Source organism: Temnothorax longispinosus, chromosome 10 (assembly GCF_030848805.1).
Source record: "Temnothorax longispinosus isolate EJ_2023e chromosome 10, Tlon_JGU_v1, whole genome shotgun sequence".
NCBI classification, from domain to species: Eukaryota; Metazoa; Arthropoda; class Insecta; order Hymenoptera; family Formicidae; genus Temnothorax; species Temnothorax longispinosus.
Window position 1 is genome coordinate 7,719,277 of NC_092367.1, and position 25,802 is coordinate 7,745,078.

The following is a 25,802-nucleotide window of genomic DNA, read 5'->3' on the forward strand; positions in this document are numbered from 1 at the left end:
AATGGAGATATCTTATTCTTATATAATTTTTAATTGTTAGCACAAAGAACACAACACTTTTATGATTAAAGCTGCAATATCGCAAATCCTAGTTCTCGTTTAAAACTTGGTATTCTATTATGTAAATAATAAAATAATAATTCTTAATAATTCGAAAATTATAGAAATTGACGCATATATGTATATATATATTTGACATATAAGTAGACTGTATTCTTCGGAAAATAGATTATAATTTTAGTGTTTTATGAAGTAGCTCGCTTGTCGTTAAACTCGAATTGAAAAAAAATCTGTTCAACTACCGAATGTAAGGATTTATTGAATACTGGCTTTTTTTCGTGACACGTAAAGCTTTTAAGGTGTTGGAGCGTACACCCCACCATATTGTAATTTCTGCCCGAGCCAGTTTATCGGACGTCGTACCGCGTGACGCATATATGTATAATAAATTTGTAGCAGAAATTCATTTCCTGGTTTACTTTTCTGAAATTACATAATAAGTTTCATTTCTTTTGATTAACATTAAGCTTATCTTGGAGAATTCGACTTTTTATAAACTTTTTATACAGTGCTAGGTATACTTTATTGCGCATGAAAATACGTCGCGGGGTTTAGAGATCGCAGAGCTTTCCGTCACATATAATGTTCCGTCGCAAATTAATTGCTAGCAACGAGGAAGAAGATGCGTTAGGAATTGAGTGAACCTCCATGCAATACGAGAAAATCTCACAAATGCCCTGAGAATACCGATGAGTAAATGAAATATCCTTAGAATTTGAGCAAATTCTTATGCCATGATGTCGTTCTTAAAATGATGATGACGTCGAGAAAGAATGCCCAGTTAAATAAAATATAATTTTTATCACAAATGTATATTTTTTCAGCGAAATTCTAGATATAAATTAACAAAATAATCTCGCTCGACTAAGCAGAAGCTAAATAATTTAAAACGGCCAATTTTCGAGCATTTACAAGATGTTAAAATTATATTTAATAATTTCAATAGTAGGCATACAGTCGTTGACGTTTCGTGCCTTATTTGGCCTTCTTCAGAACAATAAAAAACTAAACGCGTTACAAATGTCTCGTATCAGTGTCCATGGGGGGGACTGTGTCGACGCATTGAGATTTGCATTAAATACAGTAGATCTCACCCATGATTCATTCGTTTATTCGAATTCAATAGATATAAATTTACTTGGTCCTTACGGGAATTTTTTAAAAAATTGTTTTATATAGTTGCCACTATATATAAGTTGGTCTGCGACAAAGAAAGTTTCTCAATTAGGATGGTTTCACGGACACACATGAGTCATGCAACGAAGAACGCATGGCTGATTCTGTATGTAATTTTGACGAATATTCGACAATTTATTCTCCGACTTCACTTTGACTATTGGTCCATGTTCATGGGTGAGATCTACTGTATTTAATGTAAATCAATGCGTCGACACTGTTTCTTTTATGGATATTGATACGAGACATTTGTGATGCGTGTAGTTTTTTATTGTTCTGAAGAAGGCCAAATAAGGCACGAAACGTCAACGACTGCACACCACTGAAATTATTAAATATAATTTTAACATCTTGTAAATCCTCGAAAATTGGCCGTTTTAAATTATTTAGCTTCTAGATATAATTTTATTATAAATTTAGAAATACATATATTATATATAATATCTAAATTTTTCTTGCCTTTTATGACATGATTATTCAATATCTTATGTGTATAAAAATCGCGTCACAGAGCATTTATATTATTTTCTGTTCATATTCTTTTGCTTATATGAATGTAATAAGGTTGCAATTGATGTTGTATAACGTAATCATAGAAATTCATGGTTTTGCTTATTATGCGCGTACGTTTGAGATTGCGAAAATTGCATCAAAGTGCTGTTATTTATACAGCAATGTACATAACTGTATTAAGATAAGTGCTATAATGTCGAAAAATATTTGCAGATTTGAATTGTTATACAGTAATTAAATTAATTAATAAGAATTAGATTAATAATACCTAATAAACTCAACAAATAAATTAGACACATGTTAGATAATAATTTAATAACAGACAATAATTTAATAATTGCGAAGCAACAATTAAATTGAAAAGGATTATTCCGGTATCGAGGACTGAAGGCTTCAGGCATTGAATGATAAAAGACACGTAAAACATAAAAAAAATAACGCTTGTCGCGTAATACACATTGATGCAATTTTTCAACAATTTTCGCATTTTCAAACGTACATGGATCTGAAAGAAATATTCTGAAAACTGATATTTGTAAAGTACATAGTATTTTTCTGTCGTAAAACTAGGTTACAGTAGAGAATAAATAATTTTGAGATAACACGCGTCCTCCGTATAAATATATGCACAGTATAAATATAACTGACAGTAACGAAGAGATAATTACTGCGACCGTGAACGTAATGACCAATCAATTGCATTTATCTACGCACAAAAGTAAGAAGACCATTAGTTATTTAACTATTAAACAGTGTTGTTATTCATAAAAATATGAAATTATCGTACGAGGACATACTAATACACAATAGTAAAAAAAGATAAATTTAGAAAATCTAAATAAAGATACAAATGAATAGTTGTCATGAAAACGTTTCATTTATCAATGTTATAATTCTTTTTTTCGTTACACAATGATTAACTATAAACAAATAATAATTTACGAGCTAACAATGGATAGTTTATGATTACGATAATATGATAATACAAGTGACATTATTTCATCTAATTAATTCCAACGTTGTTTGAAACAAACTATACGCAAACGATGTAGTCTAACGTTGAAATTAAAATAATTAATTTTATATATATGGTTACATATTAGCGATTGAGTAATTGGATAACATCTTTCGATAGGATCACGCTTATTTGTTTTGATCTCATCATCCTTCTGCTAATTATTATATATTTTAAGTTAAATATAACTAATAAAATATTTGGAAAATTAATTTTTACGTTTTTATCATCGCAGATGCTACACCGTTGCTTAACGAATAATGATGATCGTAATTAATCAACAACATTCGAACAATCCGTGATTGCTTCCACGGTATTCACCGTATACATTTAAGACATGACTTTAAATCATAACTTCTGTCTGATACCATTGTATTTTAGAGACGTGTATAATTAAGAGAAAAAAATTCGTGAAAAATCTCTTATCGTAATATTTATGGCACAGAGTGTAAACATTTATCATCTTTTAGACCTTCATTAGCCAATTAGTAAGACATACGTGTTATCACTGAATGTTCTCTTTGATTGCTGATCTCTTAATTAAATTTTCTAGGATATTTTGCAAGCCAGCAGGATATTCCGTGCCGGCATAACTCGGAGTCTGTCTCTTATCACAAATCATCTCCTCGTCAGACGGGATCAAGTCTTCAATTAAATCCAGATACTTATCGAAAGGACATAGTATATCGCACCCTGGAATTTGAAGATCTTTGACGGTGGGCGGAATGCCTCGATAATACACGAGCTGAAAAAACCCATTATATGATACATTATAATAAAAATAATTAAAAATCTGTATTATCTCTTCTTCTATTATTGGATAATGTAACAATTGTTTGTATAAGACGATTACCTTCACATAATACTCTTGACCGATCTGTTGCAATTCCAGAATAACTGCGCTAGAATATTCGGGGACATGCGGCTTGTACACACCGAACGCGTGCAACATACTAGCAATGTTGGTTTCGTGACCACTGTATAAATAAACTTTCGTCTTTGGCGCAGCAGTTGGATTTTGTGCAGCTATCATATTGTCCGTCATAGAACGGATCATTGGACCTAAATCAGTTCAATAGATTATCGTAATGACGTTATAATAATGAAATTCTACATATAAAAGTGTGAACATTCAATTGTTGACAAATCTGTCACATTTGTATAATAGGCTGGAGTTTCATAACAAAATAAAATTAAATGTACTTGGTTTCTTCTTTCCCAATCAAAATTATGTACAAGATTTGTATAATTTTAATTTTTTTTTAGATTTTTTGAAAATATATCAAATTGATAAATTAATAAAATTCATATAATTATTAATATATTTCTAATAATTATTAATTTATATATTATTAAACAATTAAATTTTATCGGACTGAGATAACTGTTTTCGTCAAGATAAACATAACTTACCAGCATATAGCCTTCTTGTTAAAGGAGTAAAATTACTAATATTGTAGAAGGCCACGATTCCATCAAACAATGCTCCATAAGGAAAATAATCGTATGCCCATTCGGGAAGAGGCAATTTTAGGGAAGACTCGGCCGCAAAAGTCTGGTAAAGAAAATAAAGATCTTCTAATGTCTTTATTTTCTTGCCGGTTAGCTTTGTCAAGTTGTCCATTAAGCCCTTGAATTGGTTAATCTTTGCTTGTCCTTGAGGCGAATTCACTATTCGATTGTATTCGTCGAGGTACCTGAAAACGATTTTAAATGTAGATCAAGTTATCTTATTTATATTTATATTAATTTTTTGGATAGGTAGATATCTAAAAGATTGACTAAATATAACTTTTTTTTTTTTTTTTTTAATATTATTATATATATTAAATATAATTAAAGATTACACAAACCACTTAAAGATTAATTTTTCGTTTTCTTTGCTTGTTTTATTTATTTTTCGTTACTTACTGCGGACACTCGTCGGCCAGGATGATATTGTCGTCGATACGTGGTGTGTATGACGTCGGGATCGGCTGCCAATTTAAAACAGGATTCCATCGTTGTACACTTGTCGGTGGGAATAAGCTAGCGAGAACAAGTTGCAGAGACATTTTTGTTCTCTCAAAATCCGAGCTACGAGCTACGACTAGTTTTGGTGTGTATAAATTGTCAAGAAAGTCATTGTATCTAAAGCGCAAAAATTTTCCCAGTCTATATTCATGTTTCTTGCCATCCTGTAAATAATCACATAAATGCAATCAGTTAGTAGTCAAGTGAAATGCAATTTCATTTTTTAAATAAAAAGTAGAAAGAAGTATAGTTGAAGTAGAAAGAGAATTGTAAACAATATATTTAGTAAATTAAAAAAATTATAATTTATATGTATAAAATCTCTTCTCGAATAAGAAATAATTACAAGCACCGCAAAAATTTGCGACTTAATCTCACTAGAATTAAGCTCTTGTAACATATAATTCTCTTAACGTTAATTCTTACATTTTTTATAGAATTCATTCTGGATAATATTATGTCGTACTTACTACAGTCAATTGTCCGAGGCCTGTCGGATAGAAAGAATAATTTATATACGGATCGTCCGGAAACATTTCACGACCGTTATTATCGGGTGTCCGATCGCCATGTCTGAATATCTGTAAAAGGATGAATAAAAACAATTATTGAAATATATACGATCGCGGATAATATAATCTAGAAAATAATATAAAAATTAAATTGGAGAGAGAGAGAGTGTGTGTGTGTGTGTAATGTTTAAATATTAATAGTATTATCTAAATGCACTTACCACATTAACTAATTTAAGCTCAGAAGGTACACCTCCGATCAAAATTATGTTTAAGATGATAAAAGCAATTAATACATAATTATCAAAAATATTACCCGAAATCATGTTGGTACCTAATCTGAAAATACAATAGGTTCATATAAGTATGCAATAATTTGAAGTAAAGATATCTTATTCTAATATTATTCTTTTTAATTGTCAGCAAGAAAAACACAAGACTTCATGATTAGAGCTACAGTACCGTAAATTCCAAATGATTAAAAGTCTTGATTTAAAATTTTGTATTATATAAATGATGAGATAATATTTATAAATATTTTTTAAAAACTGTAGAAATTGACGCACATTATGAGATATTTGACGTATAATTAAACCGTTTTTTTCGGCGTTTGATGAAGTAGCACTTGTCGTCAAACACAAATCGGAAGAAATCTGTCCAACTACCGGTTGTAAGGATTAATTGAATACTGCCTTTTTCTCATAACATGTAAGGCTTTTAAGGTGCAAGAGCGTACACCCCACCATATTGTACTTCCTGTCCGAGTCATTTTATCGGACGTCGTACCGTAAACGTTATGACGCACGTAACTGTAGGAGAATCCATGATTCAATTTTTCGGAAATTATATATTTAAAAGTTCTATTTTTTTTTTAATCAACATTATAAACTTTACTCTGAGAATAAAACTTTTTATAAACTTCTTATACAATGCTAGACATATAATTACGCACGCGGCACGAAAGCACGGCGGGGGGTTTACGCAGAAATCGCAGGACTTGACATCACAGAATATTCCGCCGCAAATTAATTGCGTGCAGCAAGGAAAAAGATACGTTAGTCAATCGCCACTCATTACGGAGAAATCTCATGAGTGTCCTGAGAATGCCGAGTAAATGGAATATCCCTTTGTTGGAACTTGAGCAAATCCTCGTATAATTATGCCATGACGTCGTTCTTAAAATGTTGCTGACGAGATCAAGGATATTCTGTTAAATAAAATGTAATTAACACAACAAAAATATATTTTTTTTAGTAAAACTGAGATATAATTTTATTATTAATTTAGAAATAAATTATATGACACCGGAATTTTTATCCGGTGTCGCCTTAAGAAACGATCATGAAATATTATATAATGCGTGAAATATATACGTGTGTATGAAAAACACGTCACAGAGCACTTATATCATTTTCTGTTCAGATTCCTTTGCTCATATCATATGAAAAAACGTATAAAATGCAATTGATGTTATATAACGTAATCACAATAATTCATGGTTTTTTTCATTACACGTACGTTTGAGAATGTGAAAATTGCATCAAAGTGTCGTTATTTACACAGCAATATACATAACAGTATTAAGATATCGTATTAATAATGTTGAAAAATATTTGCAGTTTTTAATCATGTCATTCAGTAATTAAATAAATTAGTAAATGCGTTAGAGTAATAATACTTGGTAAACTCAATGAAAAAATTAAATGTACCTTATTTGCTAGACTTAAATTGCGAAGCAACAATTACTAAATTGAAAAGGATTATTTCAGTATCGAGTCAAGAGGCTTTAGGTAGTGAATAATCAAAGGCGTATAAAACAAAAAAAAATGACGCTTGTCACGTAACGCAGTGATTGCATAATATTGATGCAATTTTCGCATTCTCAAACGTACACGAAGAAATACATATCTAAAAGAAATACTTTGAAAACTTGCGCGATGTTTGTAAGATACATAGTATTTTCCTCCTGTTAAACTGGATCACAAATATAGCAGAGAATAATTCTGAGATGAACGCATCCTTCGTATGAAATATATATATATAACTGTAATAATATAATTATTGTGTGACCCATAAATATTTGGTAGTGACCAGTTAATTGTATTTATCTACACATAAGTAAGAAGATTATTAGCTATTAGCTAATCATAACCGTATTGTCGTTTGTAAAAGTATGAAATTGCTCTACGAAAACTATATATTATTCGCGAATGCTAGAACAATTTCTATACTAATTGAAAGATATATAGATAATTCGTATTCACGTGATTTATCGCAAAAATCACATGCGTCGACTCGCGCATGAGATCACAATAATTTTAATTAAAACAATTTTATATTAATTATTAATAAATAAAACGATTTCAGCGAAATTATATCACAAAAATAAATACTTGCGGACAACTTCTTATCCGCGATATTAATAATAGTAGATATATTTACACATCTACTATCACGCACAAAATTAAAAAAAAATGTTTTTTAATTTAGAAGATGCATCTCGACTTATGTTTCTCAATTTATTCGCATCAATCTGCCATTCGCGTCATAACTCAATAACGGTCTTCATGTATAATTAGCATAATTAATGATATGACAAGGCTGCTTTTAGAATACTCTGTATCACGAATTGAGAGCACAAATACGAGAACGTTGCCGTATGAATATTTAATACTAGTCATGAAATTTCAAAATGTCAAAAGATCCCAGCACACACTTTTGCTCCATTTGAATGTATTAGGTATACGTTTATGTAGATTTGTAAATTTGTACATTTTTATATATTTTTATAAAAATTCTACGGATAATTAATCCTCTTTCCGCGACAAGAATGTCGAGCAGTAGTTTTTTAAAGCGATTTTAAGTCATGAGCGATTTGGTATAATAGATGACGTGCCGCGAATATAATTCTCGTGATAAAAATAGAACTCTGTTATTAGATGAGGAAGAATCACTTACACTTCATAGTGATTATGCAGCAAATCGGGGATACCCGATAGAGTGATTCGTTCGTAATTTTTCATGTTTTCCGGCTTTTCCCAGTACCGTTCTGACGATATAATCGTTCGTTTAAAAGCAGCTACTTATTACCTGAGCGATTTAACGTTACAGAATATTTGTAGTCTAATGTTGAAATTAAAATTTTATATATATGGTCGCATATGTGCGCGATTGAATAATTGGATAAGATTCTTCGATAAGATACTTTCGATATTCTCTCCTTTCTTCGAGCCTGCGAATTATTCTGAATATGTAAACAACTCTTCTTCTATATCACACTTGTTTGTTTTGATCGCAACACCCTTCTGCTGACTATAATCAAAGTTATTTGAAGAATCAATTAGTCTCCGACTTCGACATTTGACATATCGGCGAGTAATATTTTATCATCATAGATGCTATCACATCGCTTAACGAATAATGATCGTAATTAATCAACATCGACATTCGAACGATCCGTGATTGCTTCTCAACAGTACTCAACATATACTCAACATAGATATTTAAGATAAGATGTGACTTGTGTCGGATTCCATTGTATTTTGGAGACATGTATTGGAAGATAATATAGAAACATATATATATATATATATATTTTAATATTCCAAAGATTCGTTAATTTATATATTTTATATCATTCCTCGTAAAGATTAGATATCTGAATAAATAAATCTGAATAAACTGAATAAATATGCTTCTGATATTTTTCTTTGCTCGTTTCATGTTTGGAATCATATTAATATTTTTATGTGCTGTATATCAATTAACGTAGATCAATGAAATATTGATCGCAATTTACTACGATAACATGTTACTTGAGATACTGACAGTGTTATCGTTAATGGTTAATTATTAAAAGGAAAGTATTAATTATGGATGTTAAAATTATTTTCTGGCATTGGTCTTTGCTGCGACTTATCATTAGCTGTCGTGAAATATACCGCGGAGGGACACTATCTTCGTGATACCGTAATTAACATGTATCATCACCGACGACGATCACGTTTTCTTATGCTTGCTATGAATGATACGATCTCGTGTATCACGTGCGATATGTATGGATTACGAAATTGCATGATATAAACGTCAGTACATAGATTAATTAAGCACATAAATGTTGATACTTAAATTACTACACATGTATAATTGTAAAAATTGTTAACCATATTATTTATTATTTTTATTAAGCGCGATATTACTATAACAATAATTTAATTAATAAAATTTTGACTTAATGTTTTAATATAATTACTAAATTGAAAAATATTAATTATCTTAATTACTAATATAAATGAATTTATCAGTGTAATAAGATTTTTTTTTAGAAACGTTGAAATTTTATAAGTTTTTGTGAAAACTGTAATTACTTTGCACTTATCAAGATGTTAATAGTTATTCAGATCACGAGTAAAACGCATGATCTTTATCAAAGTAAGTGTTCCAACGACTTTACATTTAGCAGAAATATTTTCGACAGTAATGAAAAGTACTACAAGTTTATGATATTTTCAATTATACACTCATTTTCCCATTTTGTATCTTTAAAAGCATTTGAATATTTTTGCATATATTATCAAGCTTTATTAAATAATATATTTGCTTAAACACTTGATTAAAATCACCTAACATATGAATTAATCATAACTCTTTTATTAAAATTTAACTGTTCGATATAACGTGCTGCTCACGGGTAAGTTGTTTAACTAGACTCATTTGACGCAATGTTTGTTTGCCTAATTGCCGAATATACTTAACTTGCTCTCGTCGGCCGAGCCACTGATTGTTATCGTCGTACAAATGAGGTAGTATGGTAAGATAACTGGTAGAGGTAAAGTCGAGAGGTAAGTGCATAGCGTGCATAGTAATTGCATCGCTCATTGTCAGTGTTTGTGCAGTTTTCAGTCCGAGGAGAAGAAACAAGAGTCGAGAAAAGCAAGTATTTAACAAAAAGTATATTGTTTAAATTGCGAATAAACGAAAAAGTATAGGTATATGATGTTATACAAAATTTTTCGGGGTGTCAATTTTGTTACAAATATAAACTTTTCAAATTGTATCTCGTTGTTTCTTCTAGATATTTCTTTCCAAAGTTGACATTCATACGTTTATTATCTTATGTGATATAAAATCTGTCATCAATAATAATTCGAGTATAATTATCAGATTATATGTATGTTATGTGAATAAGTTATGCCAGCAGTGAAGGTGAACAATTATTAGTATAAAATGATAAATAGGTAAAAAGAGAATAGTATCCAAATTTCGAAATAATTAACAAGCTACATGTACTGAACTTTAAATATTGCTAATTAAATCCTGTTATAATGACGATAAGAGAAGAAAGCGAAAATATGCGAATTGTCGGCTTGTCAGAGGCATGTCTTATCGCAATTAACTTGTACGTTCTGATAACGCGGATCTGTATTTATCAGTCAGCTGCGGATACAAGTGGTCTTGGTTTCGGAAGCGTCGCGGCAGACCAACCGCGTTTTGCGGATGTGAACGGAAATATAAAAGAAAAATTCTTATCTGGGCTATATATATGACCACTCATATAATATCACAAACATAACATTTTTCTCTCCTTCGGCCTCTATATTTATATATGCTTATAAATTTTAAATAAAACAACGTTATAAATTAATTAAGATAAAATCAAAGCTTCAAGCACATCCCAAGTATCCAAATTCTTCAATATGTGAAGTTTTGAACAATTTTCTGTGCTAAAACACATTTTAAAATATTATTCTCCAGCATCAAATATTCAGGAAGTCGAAGCTATCGATAAATTGTCTGCATGAGAAGTTGATAAAAGTACACGAGGACTGCATTCGAGGAGCGCGCTATTAGCGCTTTTTGCTTATTCTATCCTTGTTTTACACTTAATGAGCGATAAAGACAGAATGTTACAATAGCGCTAATAGCTCGCTCCCCGAACGCAGCCTACAGGAGCCTAAAGGCTCGTCTACAATAGCCGTAAGAGTAGTAAGGGCCTTGGCACATTGGCACATGGAAAATCTTTAGTAGAAGACTTAAGTAGTAAGCAAATTGACCAATCTTAATTAAGTTTTCAAGAATTCTTGACCGTGATTGGTCAATTTGTTTACTGTTAAATCTTACTGCTTAAATTTTTCTACGTGCCATGGCCCTAAAACGTAAGCAATAATTGACTAATAGGAGCCACTATTTCCAACGTCTGTTAACTTCTAACCGACCGTTAACTTTTCAGAATAGCCAATATAGAAGTTGGCTATTTCGAAAATTAATGATCGGTTTAGAAGTTAACAGACGTTAAAAATAGTCCTAGTGGGATTTTTACAGTTCAAAAATAATCGACTGCGATTGGTGAATTTTTACTGCTTATGTCTATTATAGAATGGGCTTCAAACAGATGGAGCACAAATGAGTTGGCCAATCGTCGCAGTCAGCCAACTAATTCGTGCTGCTTGAAATTCTTTCCGACTTGAGCCTCCATTGCTCTCGCGTTAGGCGAGCGCTAACAATTATATTTTATTTCTTTAATCATGCATAGATATGGCATAAAAGTTGATTCTGAATGTCAATGTCACGCTAATGCAGTGACAAACATACAAGCACGGCGCAGCGCTAACACGAAAGCATCACTCACGTTCGTTTGTCGAACGAGGGCAATGGAAGCCGGAAGGGTATTGGAGAATCAACACTAGAAACTACCAAGGTCAAAATGACTTATTTGACATTTTTTTAAATAATTATTATCTATTTCTAAAACATCACAATTTCTAAAATTTGACATTTGACTTTGTATTAAAATATACAGATATTTAATTTTATAAACTTTTTTCCTTTTTTTTTCCCTTTTTTTTTATTTTGACCCCTCGGTAGAGAGGGTTAGATGTAAATTAATCATTGGTGATTCGGTAGAAAGGGTTATTAGGTATATAGGTAGATTTTTGGTACTTTCTAGTGTTGAATCGTTACAACGCTCTATTCTACTACGACGACTACTTATCGTTTGTGCCATGTGCTTGTATCGTCTTTCTCGATCTCAGCTGCGAGATTCATCGGCCGCGTTGTCATATATTATTGTTGACGAGCGATTTAGACCTTCACCTGTCTTTTCTTCAGTTTCATATATCAGTCCTATATTACTTGTAATTATATTTATATTTGTTGTTAAAGCGCTGTACTCTCTAATATCTGTTTCCCGAAGAGAAGACGCGTAAAAATGGCCGGGCTACGGTTTGTCGGCATCACGCTCACATTATTTGTCTGCATACTTCCCGGTTTAGCTGTAAAAGAATTAAAATTAGTGCACGTTGTAAGTACATACATATCTCATTTTAAACGTAAATTAATATATACACAAGGTGGGTGCGAAATCGTAGTACAAGCGAGAACAAAGGTCGAAATTCGAAATATATAGTCAAGTGCACGTGTACTTGATAGATTTTCAAAATCGTTTATTTCGAAAACAAAGCCTCGCGTACGAAAACAATTATTCTACAATTTCAACTTATTTTGACACGAGAAATCACGTTATTATCGTTTGTATTACGATTTCGCACTCACCCTGATGTATAAGAAATATGACGATCATCGATGTGGTTACAGCTGTTCGCGCATAAGTTGTACGCGCCGTGGGATGACGATGCAAAAATCAACGTGACCAGTATCCCGAAAACTTTATCATACGAAAACTTTATTTCCGCCACGACGAATATACCAGTGGTATGTGTAATATAATTAATCTTTTAACTTGATATCAGTATAAAATTACCTGATTAGAAATTCATCATATGTCTTGTGATCGGGCAGAGTGCAGAGCTCAACATATACAAACTCGGGGTGTATTTGCGGGAGATCTACAACGATTTTTTGGGCAACACATATACGCCCGAAATTATGAAGGCACGTACAACGGAACATTCCTTGTCGATTTTATCGGCCCAGCTCGTTAATGCCGGTTTGTGGCCGCCTGCAGGAAATCAAATATGGATTGAGAATCTCAAGTGGCAACCGATACCAACTGGTAATGAATAGAACTGTATCTCGATCTTTATATGTCTCTTATGTATATCTTAATGTCCGTAGGACAATTATTCCAAATCGGAATACAATCCACAAAATTATTTTCTACTATTATACTTCCTCAAAGTATATTTTATAATATATAACATTGTCTTTTTTTTATGAAAATTAAATCATAGACACGACATATGAAAAGTACAAATCTAATTAGACAATATATCTAAATTAAGCAGTGTTGTAAAAGTTAAATTTATTTCTTTACGTAACATTGATAAATTCTTGCAGATTACCTGGAATTGGAAGAGGACACATTGATGCTGGGGTCTCTATGTCCGAATTTTATTTCACAGATGAACCAGATATTGCAAACAACCGAAACCCAAAGGATGCTAGCTCAGTATCAACCTTTGTTCGATTATCTTACTAAACACACTGAAAGAAATATCAGTACTCCATCGGATGTGGCTCTCTTGTATGCTACTTTAGAAACGTTGGTAAGTCTGCAAAGTAAAATATATTAAAGTAATCGAGCTCTTTTTCTAAATCTGAATGACCTACACTATCTTCTTAAATAATACTTAATCAAAATATCTTAAAAAAAGAGGAAATCTCTCAAGTTGACTCGCTTTTTTTCTTCTCTTATAAATTTGTCAAATCTCGAAAAGTATTAACGGAATATATTTTTGTGAATTGTATTCCATCAGTGTAATAGTTTTGTACATAATTATACAAATAATTAGGCGGAGCGAAATGATATGTTACCCAATTGGGCGAAGGACGTGTTCCCCGATGGTTCAATGCGCAACGTCACCTTGTTGGAATATGATCTTCTTTCGGCGACTCATCTGCAGAGACAGTTGAACGGTGGAATCTTTTTAGGAGAGATTATCGGTAACTCGTTAAAATATATAGTAGGCGATATATCAAGGAATCGAAAAATGATGGTGTATAGCGGTGACGCGAGAAACATCGTCGGGGTTCTGAAAAATCTTGATCTCTGGTCGCCTCACATTCCCAATGAAGCGTCTGCGTTGATATTCGAATTATACTTTGATAACGATACGGGTATTCACGGGATGAAGGTAACTTCACTTTTACTTCCTAGCTCTATTTATTGTTTAGAATATTTCATGTTCAGTTTTTACTCAACTATTCGATTCAGGTGTTTATTATTGTTATTTAAAAATGCTCCAGCTGTCGTTAATAACTTGAAACAATACTGAAATTATTTCAGATTAATTATTACATGGATATCGACGACACGATGATCACTCTGACACTACCAAACTGCACAGATATATGTCCACTACAGACTTTAATAAATGCCACTATCAATCTAATACCTCAGGACTCGCGATCTTTATGTGGCTGGTCTACCGAAAACTTAACGAAAGAGAAAAAAAAGGAGGAATTTAACTCATCGAATTACAATGGATTCATTTCGTATCAAAGCAAGATTTTAATATTTATTTTAATATTATTTTATGTAGCTTTTAATGTTTAAAGCACGCATATACGTAGAATTTTAAATGTTAATTTTATTGATGGGATAACATCAACATTTTCTCTTTTATTTTTATAAGACTTTTATATGTATAAAACATGAAGACAAAAAAATATAATGTAGGTAGATAACTAAATGTATGTAACTCTAATTAATATTGTACGCTTTGATCTTTGAACTTTTAAAAATGTTATATGTTATCTTCATGTTAGATTGCGAGATTAGCACGACGGACTAGCGAAAGTGACTTTTCGGCGAATTGTACAAAATAATGCTTCGTGAAAACTACCGCACTATTTTCCAAAGCATTTAACCATCGCTTCTCCGCAGTATCCAAGTCTAAACCTATATATTCAAGTTCCTTGTCAATGTATTGTAATTTCCAAAGATCCGCGACATGAGGTATAATTTTTTCCACAAATCGAGATCTTTGGTCGCTCGGTATAATTGTACGATATTTTCCAAAAGCGATGTTTAACGCGTAAAATACCAAATGCACGTGATTTATCACGACATGGGTGTTTTTCCGAATTTTCCCCTCATTTTTGGTCAGCACAGACTGAAGCGATTTTAATTTCGTCACCAAGTAATCGATTACCTTGACGCATATCGGCAATGAGTTACAAAACTCCAGGATTATTTGTACACGATATATCCATATGGATGTCTGGAAAGAAAAATTTATTGTATAATTATATTGCATAGTTATTGCTACTCTATTTTAAATAATTTCCAAACATTTCTAATAATGATTTTATATATATGCACATATATTGTTTTATATAGTATATATACATATATTTATATTTGTATATATACACACACACACACATAAAATATATAAAATGTGTGTATTTATATATATTTTTTCAAGTTGTCAATATGTATCATGTTATATATACTTGATTGATGTAATATTTGTAAATATAAAGAATGCATTATATAATGTAATATACCTCGGTATAACTTGTCTGGTTTTCACGCATTATCTCATTCAGAGTTTTGACTATTGCTGTCACGATTACTTTTATGCATATGTTGGGCTTCTTCTCTTTTGTAAAAATATCAGATATATTCAGTACCGTGTTCACAGCTTCCTCTTCCAAACTATCTTTCCAATAAATATTCCTCTGCCGTTTTTTCATCACGTATTCCTCCATCGTTTTCTTATCGCAAAGCGTCGAGAGAATCACTTTAGTCGACTCGGTGATTACACGGTCTATACGTAGCGACTCTAGAGTCAAATTCAACCAGTCGGCAGAAATAATTTTGTCTTCATTTTCGTTTTCTTTCTCTAATAGATCCCGTGCTCGTCCCGATTTCCCTATTATAGAAGAACGGGCCACTTTCTTGAAGCTAATCTTTCTGTTATTACGAGGTCGCAAATTGTAACGATGTCCGATATTAGTATTCGGTATTACAGCTCCTTGTATTATGGAAGCAGAAGCCGTCGTTTTCTCGGATGTACGTGTCTTTTCGTTGCGAGGATGTGGTTCGTAACGATGCTCGATGTTCGGTGTGCATTTATCGTCGATAGACTCCGCGGCTGCCACTGCAGCATCATGTTCCAAAATTCCAGAGGTGCTATCGTTTATCTGCTCATCGTAATTGACGATCTGAACGTCGGAATCCTCATCATTATAACCATCTGATATTTGAAAAATATCTTTTGCACTTGTGAAACTTTCAAGACTGCCATTGCTGGATGTCGACATCCCGTCAATCGAAGAGGAGATCTTCCCTGTCTCGTATGTAATTGTCTTTTTTTTGCATGGTTGCAATTTAGAATAATATTCGGTGTCCGATAAACGTTTATTACCGGCAATAGATCTCGCTTCTACCGCGCCATCGTAATTAAATATATCGTAACGTGACGTACTGTACGCACTGTCCTCGTTTGGATATTCAGCGATGGTATTGCTCATCCGCAAGGCGGGACTATTACCAGTGCTATCGAGTAGAATGTCGAAATATTTGTCAGGGTTAACATTTGACATTTGAGACACGGCTTTTTCAGTTATAACCAAGCTTTTCGGACTGCCGTCAGATTCTGGCACCTTATCGACTAAATAATTTTGGTTTCTCGTTGAGATGAAGCACTCTCTATTAAAATTATTTTCCAAATCAAATATTGGGTCGATAGATTGCAGGTTTCTCGCTGGTAAAATAAATTTACATTCACTCGGAACGTCAGCGTGGTTCTTTTGGAAAATCTTGTTCATCTGCTCAATACCACTTGTCGATCCTCTCTGCACTGAGCATCCTACATCTTTTTCAAATTCAAAGCACTGATGCTCAGGTATGCCATAATTAGTCATATCAAAATCTTCTTCATCCTCATCCTCTTCACTTACGATCGATTCCACATCCGTTTCTGGAATTATGTAGGATCTTACTTCTTTTTCCTTTTCTCTCGTGATGTGACACGTGTTGGAACTTGCGTGTGTCCATTGTGTCCAAGATAGCTTATTTTCCGGTGTATTTTCAAATCTAGAGTTAAAGACAGCTCTTTGAGGAGTATAAACGCATACGTTGGAAATATTGAGAGGAGTTGACGTTGCGAAAGTATCCCTCAGGTTTGTTCCGTCAGATACCGATAAATCGTTAATCATCACGGGAGATGTCGATTGCAGTTCTTCAACATCAGTACGCTCATCTTCGCGGTGACGATTACCGCGTGCATCCCACTGTCTGTCAAATATCTGTTGCACGTGCTCGACTGGAATTTGAGAGGCACAGACGATGGCAGATTTCAACCAGACAATAGCCTGAACGAAACTCAACTCCTCATTGCATCGCTCTAAGGTAGATGTCCCGTTGCTGAACGGTCGAGGCAAATTACGTGGTACGTGTAGAAAATGTTGACAATAGCACCTGTAGTTGACGCGCATAGCGTCTTCGTTGAGAACGTTTGCATGGGAAAATGCGGGATCTCTCTTCGGCGAGGATGATTTTTTTGAGGTATTTCTTGTACCGCGAAGCAGCATGCGATCTGAGAAATATAATTGACGTTCCACGTACTTTCTAATAAAACAAAATGTGTGCGCTTGGTGTAAACAAAATAATTCACGAGTGAACTCTCATCCTCTCGAGAGTGTTAACTTACCCGAGTCACTCGAATCACGACTTTTATCGCAAGATTCCTCCTCCTGCTCCACTACTCGTTGTATTCTACGAAGAATCGTTTGCTCCGTCTTCTGAATCCGAGTTTTCAATTTTTCGCACGTCTACGAAAAAGAGGAACGTAAATACGTAGTATACGTATATCGATATTAATTGCAAATGTTTACCGTTGCTTTCTTAGTTTTCGGCCTAGCTTTCGCTTTCTTCCCCATTTTTCTCCTCTCTTTATTCTCTCTCTCTCGGTTTTAGTACGTCGCCGCACTTTTAAACGCTCTTTACGTCCTTTACGAGCTAAACGCCTGCAACCGTACCAAATCGGTTTATTGTTTATACGTTATACGTTATTTTATATTTTACAGCGGCTATATATATATCTTCCTGAATTTAAACTTTTCAAAGATGGCGATTAGTCAAGCTTAAAGGCTGACGTAGTACAACTGTCGCGCAACGCGATGTCGCGCGTGTCGCGATCGTCGCGATGGCCAATTTCGTTCCGTGCGAACGGGACTTGCGGCAGATTTCACGTGGTCTCGTTTACGCGACCGCCGACCGGCGAGGTGAGGTTAGTTTAGTACGGTCAACGGTGTACCGTGGTTGACCGTGGTGTACCGATATACGATTCATGGTAACGGTTCCGCGGGCGAAGGGCAGGGTTTTGCGAATCTTTGTTTTATCGCACAAAAAATATAATCCGGCAACCCCGAGAGAATGGACGCGTTGGCGACGGGAAACTTGACGGGTTCGCAGCGGGACGAGTTGATGCAGCAATTGAAGCAACAAATAGCGGTCGCCAATGCTCAGGAACTGCTCACGGTACGTTATTCATTCACGACGTCTTCTCCCCGGCAGCTCACTTCGGCTGACTGAAAGTTACAAACTTTTACACGTATTTGCAGAAAATGACGGAGAAATGCTTCAAAAAGTGCATAGGCAAGCCGGGCACTTCGTTGGACAGCTCGGAACAGGTAAATTTTCCACCGCGCCAAGTCTAACCCTAAAGAGTTGCGTCAGAGACGAGCTCGAGATAATAAACCTTCCGTTTATTCAAGTCAAATGCCTTTCCTAAGATTATAATTAAATTGGTTGGAAAATTTGAATGAAAAAGATTCCACAATGACAGTTTATTTGAAGATTCAAAATTGGTTTTGCAAAATTAACGATTTTGTTATTGTAATCCGTTCTCGAGTCGCGAGTCGCGAGTCGCGAGGACGGAGCCGACGGAGGACGTTTCTTGATTTAATCTTTAATCGATTCGATTATTTGTTCACAGAAATGCATAGCGATGTGCATGGATCGTTACATGGACTCGTTTAATCTTGTGTCGAAAACATACAGCGAACGACTTCAAAGAGAACGCAACAGAATGTAAATACGGAAGTTTGTGAAAATATAATTGTTACTTGTTATCCATATTGTAATTTAATAGCACCATTGCAATGTCGCAAATCCCCATTGTATAAATATATTCTTTGTACATGGCCAGTAAAGTTTACACATCACTTGGATATCTTTGATTCGGCATCTAGTTTTCTTCAAAGGGATTTAAAACGATGCATTGTAAATAATGTATAATACAATTTTAAGTACAGGATATAACGTGGCGTGAAAGTGGGTTGTACGCTGACTTGTATACAATTTATACATATTTTTTTATGTAGCGACAAATATCTTTATTTATACTGCAAATTTATTAAGGGAGACCGGGGTAGCGTACTGTGTACTGTGTGTTTTTATCGAGATTTTGTAGGGTTTAGAGCGGTGGAAAAGAGAAGGGAGGCGGACGACTGCAAAAGAGAAAAATCTTTATAAAATAAATAACATATACATGTGAATATACATATTATTACATCATACTTGAAAATCATAAATAAGTAACATAGGTGTTTCGTAAAACCCACAATTCCACAGTACTTTTTTTTTTTTTATTATTATTTGCATTCTTTATAATTATTTCATACACACTAAAAGGCACGGTATAGCTACCAATGTTTCAACGTGGTTACAAAATAATTATCTGCGACCGTGTAAAGGAGTACCGTAAAGCAGGTTGTTATCAATACCTCATTCGTGAAATTTGAAAACTCGGACGTATGATCAACTATGACTATGGGCTATCTATCCTGAAAATATCAAGCTTGCCTCTCCATGAAATTTGTGCATTTAAACACCACTGTGTGTGTGTGTCATATATATGTACATACATACATTTTTTCATAATAAAATTATTACTTGATTTAACGTACAATCTGCGTCGGATATGTTCCTCTCACAACATAAGCTGCGTTAAACAACAATCATATCAAAAAGAAGATATTGTTCATCCCTGCGTACGAGTAAATACATTCAAAAGCATTACGAGAGAAATAGTTTACACATCTCGTCATTACAGCGTCCTTTAAAGAACGATCCATGGGTTTTACATATGCGTTCTCTAGATATATCTACGTTACAAACATGCGAAGAAGAAAAACCAAGAGACACGTAAGCAAGGTATAGTTACAAAATTGTCTTATGATTAAATGAAAGTCGCCTAATTAGAATTATATCGCGCGATAAATCCCACCGGGGGCAAACTTTCTGTCACTCATCCGAAAGATCAAGTGAAACTTTATAGCTTTATAGCCGTATGTTCTTGCAGCAGATACGAAAAAAGATGCCCTCCTTAAATTATGCCCTTACAGTCTACAATGAGAGATACACTTATTCTGTAAACATGCGTGCTAATGGTAACGACGTAAAATACTATCTTAGTGTAACGTTGGAATGTATCTATCTCTCGTCTAAATTCTACAGAGAGCGTAGGAATGTTCAAATGCAGTCCTGAATCCCGTCGTCAAGATTGCCGTATCGATAATAGAATGTAACCACGCTGATTGGTCAGGAACACGCCTGCATTTTTCCACTTATTTTTCTTCGTTTTTTTTAAATACACATTGGGACAAACGGCAGTTCGAACTAAGCGATTCCGTTACCGCGAACGAACGCAGTGCTGAGACGAAGGGACTCTGTCGTGTATAACGTACTATTACTTTTATCTTTCTTTGTCTCACGGTATGCTACGTACGTGTGAAATATATTACATGCTGTACGTTAAGCGTACGCGTAGTACAAGAATTTAATTTTGTAAAGAATGTATATGTGCTATTGCTAAAGATATTCATACAATGAATCATAAAAAAGATTAATAAATTTGATAAATATCTAATTTAATTTAATGATAGAAACTTTTATACCATCATTTATTTTAGCATTTGTACTCTTCCTGCGGAAAGCGACATTTCCTATTGCAATGAGATTCCAACGTACGTATTGAAGTCTATCAGCATCTGCTAATCGGCTAGTGTTTGCCGTACTACGTAATAATTTCATACAATTTGTCCCTTCCTCTCGCATTTCGCACGTAGTTGCTATCAAAATAAATATTTATCTCATAACGTACTGGATGTGAATTCATAATTTATAAGTAATAGGACAATAATAATTAAATATAGTATCATACAAGTGTAGAGTAAAAAATGTTGCAAGTATTTGAGCACAGTATTTCCTAGACTCATCATCTGATAAGTTATGTGATGATGACGTACTATTATTCATTGCTGAACTAAAAGTTGTATTAGTGACGGAATTTCTTCGTTCGAACCAGACATAAATTTTAATATTATAACGTAGTCTAGTCGTTAATGAAAAATTCTTTTCGTAAAGCTTGGCTGGCTATACATATTTTTTACAAAAGGATTTTGATTTGTCAAGCATCTAGTTGATCCATCTTGAGTTGTACTTAGTTATTGCATCTTATATGGGGGCACAAAATATCCGCGTTAAACGTCTTTCTTTTCTTCTCGTTATTTTGTTTTTCAATCGAGCTGTATTACCCAAAAATTAATATTCTAGTCTAGCTTTCACTACGTTCCTGCGAATCATGGATGCAAGAAAATATATTGTATAAGCACCTAATTTTTCTTCTTTTTTTTCTTAGATAACGTTAACTCTCATAAATAACTTTAGCTTCAAACACTTAGCACCATTACATTCGAAAAAATAATTTGATGGATTTTTTAGGCAATCCATGTCTAGACGGACGATTTCCTGATATTGTTACAATATCATGTCAGTAACTTTATGTAAAATGAGGTAATGGACAATGTTCAGTCATAAAATTAAGGGCAGAGATACTTCGGTAAACACGACAAAATGCTAATAGAAAGAGTCTGTAAAAAAAAGAAGAGAGAAAAAATATAACTAAGTTATTAACGTAGTAAGTCGTGTGCTCTTCCTTTTTTTGACTCTTCTCTAATATTAAAATTATCATAACATTTGCGTAATATGCTTGTAAGAGTAATATAATACTAGTATATTTTTTACATAACGTAGAAGGTAGCCTGTCTGAAGTTAAATGAAATGGTTTTACTTCGTAATATTTACAATGTACGTTATCAAAATATAGGTGTAAAAGCTGTGAAATTATTACGAATTTTATAATCGTGTAACTGCTATTTCATATAATTCTACATATATTCCTTGACATTTTATTTTCGTTAGTTTTTCAATGAACGACAGAAGATACTCTTTTTGTAAATATAAATAATAAGAAATATACTTCGTATTAATAACAGTATATCAATCGTATTGCTTTTTTGACGTGTGCACGGTCTCGGATAATAAAAAGTCTATGAAAAAGATGACGATTGTTCACACACAATACGCATAATTATTGCAAACTATGAGGGTGTCAGAGAGTGCCGCTTATCCTTACAAATCGTACAAAAATATGGTATCGTCTGTGGGTAATATGCATTCAGACATTTTCCTTCTACGTTTATTTTTTCTTTGCAGCGCAACTTATATATAAGTATTGAGCCACAGCTTGGCAGTGCCTTTTATCAGAAACTATGAATTCAACTCTGCGCGAGTTGCTGAATTCTTACAGTAGTCGGCTTACAGTAGATATCCGCTGCGTTCGGTCTAGAGTGATAGGATATCGATCTTATCAAGATTACATACAAGAGGAACAACTCGCTAGAATTCTTACAAAGGATCTCTGTGTAGCGATACGATTGAAAATTACATTCGCTATGTATAATCCGCGGTAATACCCGTCGCAAAGTTTGATATATTCTTATCCGTATTTATATCTTCGAGCTAAAATATAACGGTTCTATGTGTATATAGTTACGTAATTTATGCGGGAAAAAAATATGTGCACGTGCAGTTGTAATAGTGCCGCCGTTAATGCGTTAATTTAAGTTCAGTTTACTTACGCAAGAGGTACTACTCAAGATTTCGTCCATTTCTTCGATTTCTTCGCTTAAATCTTCGGTACGGGCACTTTGAGGCTTTTCCTCTTTCTTCGTTCGTACGTTGAGAGGACTGTCTATCTTGTCGGGCTCCTTAGTGGGACTTTGCTCGTTTGCGCTACCTGATGCGGACGACACAAAGTCTTCTTCATAGTTATCTATACCATCTGCAGCTATAAAAATGTATTGCTTTAATATTTCTTCGAAATTTGTGCGTACTGCTCTACATTAGGTGACTAACAATAAGAAAACCATATAAGCTTTATATTATTATTACATTTTTTGTAACTCACCAAGCCCAATATCCATTAATTCCTTCAGATCGTTAATGTTGGCCTTTTTGCCGTTTAATGGCGGCAAATCGCTAAATATAGACGTAGCTTTCTGATTTATGGTCGGCAAACCTTCTAGAAAAGGCTCGGCTTTATTCATTGTACTAACGTTCTTCCGCTCCCCGCCGACGATAATCTCGTCAAAATATATCGTTTTCCCGAAGTTGCTTCCCGCGTTAACCGGCTTTTTACTTTGTACATTATTCTCTATACTTAGATCCAAGCTATTTATACTGTTTTGCTTAGATATATCCTCATTTTGATTTGCTTGCGTGTCGATCACTATAGAGTCGTCGAACTTAATTAAGGATTCGGATTTGTTTAACGGACTCATTTGATTAGACGTAACGGTACTATCATCAGTCTCCTGTGCTGCCACATCGTTCGTCGCCGTGCATGTGCCGTGTGGCGTTGCGGTGCTCTTATCAAAAGTTACATTATTGTTCCTGTTACCTTCAATTCCATCAGTGTCCATTGTACTCTCCCTGAGAGAAGATTGATGCTTATCGTCGGCGCCACGCGGCGGATCTTTGCATTTCTTGTCCGTTATTGTCACGTTTATTGGAACTTTCGGACTCTGCTCGGAAATGCTCTCTAATTTTTCAGAGGAATCATTATCGTTTGACGACGACACGGACTCTGTGTGGATTATTTTGGGTACAGACACTTCGAATGTCGCATTTGCAAAATTTGTCGTGGCTTCATCCGTCTCATCGTGTCTGTTGCTAGTTTTGTTCTGTAGGAAGGATTCATAAAAATGTATTTAATTTAATTATTTGAGATATCTGATATCTCTCGTTCTAAAGAATGCAGAAAAATATATAAGAAATGCCAAGAACAAGTTGTTTAGGAAGTTGAGTCAAATTTTTTTGTCAGAATGTGCCTCGAACAAAGAAACGAGTTTTTTCTGAAAATTTTTTTGTATTAGCAACAAATGGCATATTCCATCGTCGATTTAATTGCTTGGCCAAGACAACAACCCGTTTTTTAAATCCATATTTACGTAACAATTACAATTAATTATAATGATCAACTCAATTCAAGAAAAAAATACCTTCTGTGAGCTATTAAAGGCACCGTTGATGCTATTCTTGAGAATTTCTCCCAGCAATGGCTCGGTTGAATCAATACCTAATTCTTCGCACAATTTATTTCTCCCTACATAGTTATATTCCTTTCCAAAGTATGTTTCTGGATCATATACAGATATTGTGTAGTCGAGACCAAAGTATTCTAGGAACTCCCTAACTAAGGAAAACAATAATTTTCCTTCTGAATTAGACAGGTACTGCTTTACAGTTTTGTTGAGAAGTGGCTCGGGATTCTGAAACAGCACGCATCTTTGGCTATATCAAATCTTTCTTTCTTTTTATATAAATTTCAAATAACGATACAAGCAACTTGCAAGAGTCTAAGAATTAGAGAATACGTTTTCATGTCTAAAAAAAATATCTATGCATAAATAATTTTCCTTTTTTTCGTGTGAGAGACGTGTATATTTTACAATATTTATAAAAACAATAACGCAAAGTTTTCCTTTTTCTCTCGTTTTGTAAAATAGATTAGGTATAACGCGCAAATATCTCGTCAAGGCTCTCCTACGTCTAATAGAACATAAAGATTCGTAAACAGTAGCATGCAGCTCATGCACAACACTCACCATAACCGAATCCTGTTCCTCGAGTGCCAGAAACACGCTCGCCCTGAGTTCCGCCTGCAAACATCACAAAAGGGGTCCGATAAGGCCGACGAAGAAAAGGGGATCGCGAGTAATAATCTTAACGAACGGCTTCCACCCGTTATCGCCCCGAAAACACTCGCCTAACCTACGGAGACTCGGGGAATATTGCTTTTTTTCTTTTCGCGAAACATTGCTTTCCGAAGACGCACCCGTATCTTAGCGAGGACGCCGTTGCTCTCCAGGGTCTGCACCACCAGGTCCCGCAATTCCGTGTCCTCCTCCATCGAGATGTTCCCGTCTATCATGATTATACAAATTAAAAAAAAATGCGCCGAAACGAACACTCAAGAGATGTAAATATTTACGCTTTCCATCGCGTGTCTACTTTTTCGCGGAAGCGACACTGCCTAGAGACTTCCCTTCCCCTTCCCTTTGAACACGATCTAGGGATTTCCATTTCGTTGGGTGGTCGTCGCGCGGAATGGGCGCGACAATGGACATGAAGAAATTACTATACCGTTTGTTCCTTTTCGAAGAATTTTCTGAACTTTGTCCAACTTTTTGCACCA

General features: G+C 34.1%; 4 protein-coding genes across 8 annotated transcripts; 2 read left to right on the plus strand and 2 right to left on the minus strand.

The window, feature by feature from the left end:
• Positions 1-2,038: 2,038 nt before the first annotated feature.
• LOC139819942 (venom acid phosphatase Acph-1-like) lies at positions 2,039-6,038 on the minus strand. 3 transcript variants are annotated; one of them, XM_071789749.1, is made up of 7 exons: positions 5,856-6,038; positions 5,511-5,628; positions 5,248-5,358; positions 4,676-4,941; positions 4,178-4,461; positions 3,618-3,826; positions 2,039-3,509 (listed from the first exon to the last, which is right to left on the minus strand). In XM_071789749.1, the coding sequence occupies exons 2-7, from the start codon at positions 5,613-5,615 to the stop codon at positions 3,270-3,272; spliced, it is 1,215 nt and encodes a 404-aa protein (XP_071645850.1). In that variant the 5' UTR covers positions 5,616-5,628; positions 5,856-6,038; the 3' UTR covers positions 2,039-3,269. The 3 variants fall into 3 exon arrangements, with proteins under 3 accessions (XP_071645850.1, XP_071645852.1, XP_071645851.1); XM_071789751.1 differs by having other exon boundaries at positions 5,511-5,623; positions 5,856-6,036; XM_071789750.1 differs by having other exon boundaries at positions 5,752-6,036.
• Positions 6,039-9,758: 3,720 nt separating this feature from the next.
• On the plus strand, positions 9,759-15,111 carry LOC139819941 (venom acid phosphatase Acph-1). Of its 3 annotated transcripts, none has more exons than XM_071789745.1 (7): positions 9,759-10,221; positions 12,451-12,589; positions 12,883-12,999; positions 13,087-13,300; positions 13,585-13,793; positions 14,040-14,381; positions 14,534-15,111. In XM_071789745.1, exons 2-7 carry the CDS (start codon positions 12,497-12,499, stop codon positions 14,801-14,803), a joined length of 1,245 nt encoding a protein of 414 aa, XP_071645846.1. In that variant the 5' UTR covers positions 9,759-10,221; positions 12,451-12,496; the 3' UTR covers positions 14,804-15,111. The 3 variants fall into 3 exon arrangements, with proteins under 3 accessions (XP_071645846.1, XP_071645848.1, XP_071645847.1); XM_071789747.1 differs by having other exon boundaries at positions 10,184-10,221; positions 12,482-12,589; XM_071789746.1 differs by having other exon boundaries at positions 10,207-10,225.
• On the minus strand, positions 14,951-25,638 carry LOC139820286 (uncharacterized). The gene is given in 9 exon segments (XM_071790433.1): positions 14,951-15,031; positions 15,033-15,470; positions 15,760-17,795; positions 17,910-18,030; positions 23,185-23,393; positions 23,514-24,288; positions 24,607-24,876; positions 25,213-25,266; positions 25,443-25,638. Coding segments are annotated over 9 exon segments (4,080 nt in total). The 5' UTR covers positions 25,539-25,638.
• On the plus strand, positions 18,460-19,332 carry LOC139819951 (mitochondrial import inner membrane translocase subunit Tim13). The gene is made up of 3 exons (XM_071789770.1): positions 18,460-18,739; positions 18,823-18,891; positions 19,197-19,332. Exons 1-3 carry the CDS (start codon positions 18,635-18,637, stop codon positions 19,293-19,295), a joined length of 273 nt encoding a protein of 90 aa, XP_071645871.1. The 5' UTR covers positions 18,460-18,634; the 3' UTR covers positions 19,296-19,332.
• Positions 25,639-25,802: the final 164 nt, after the last annotated feature.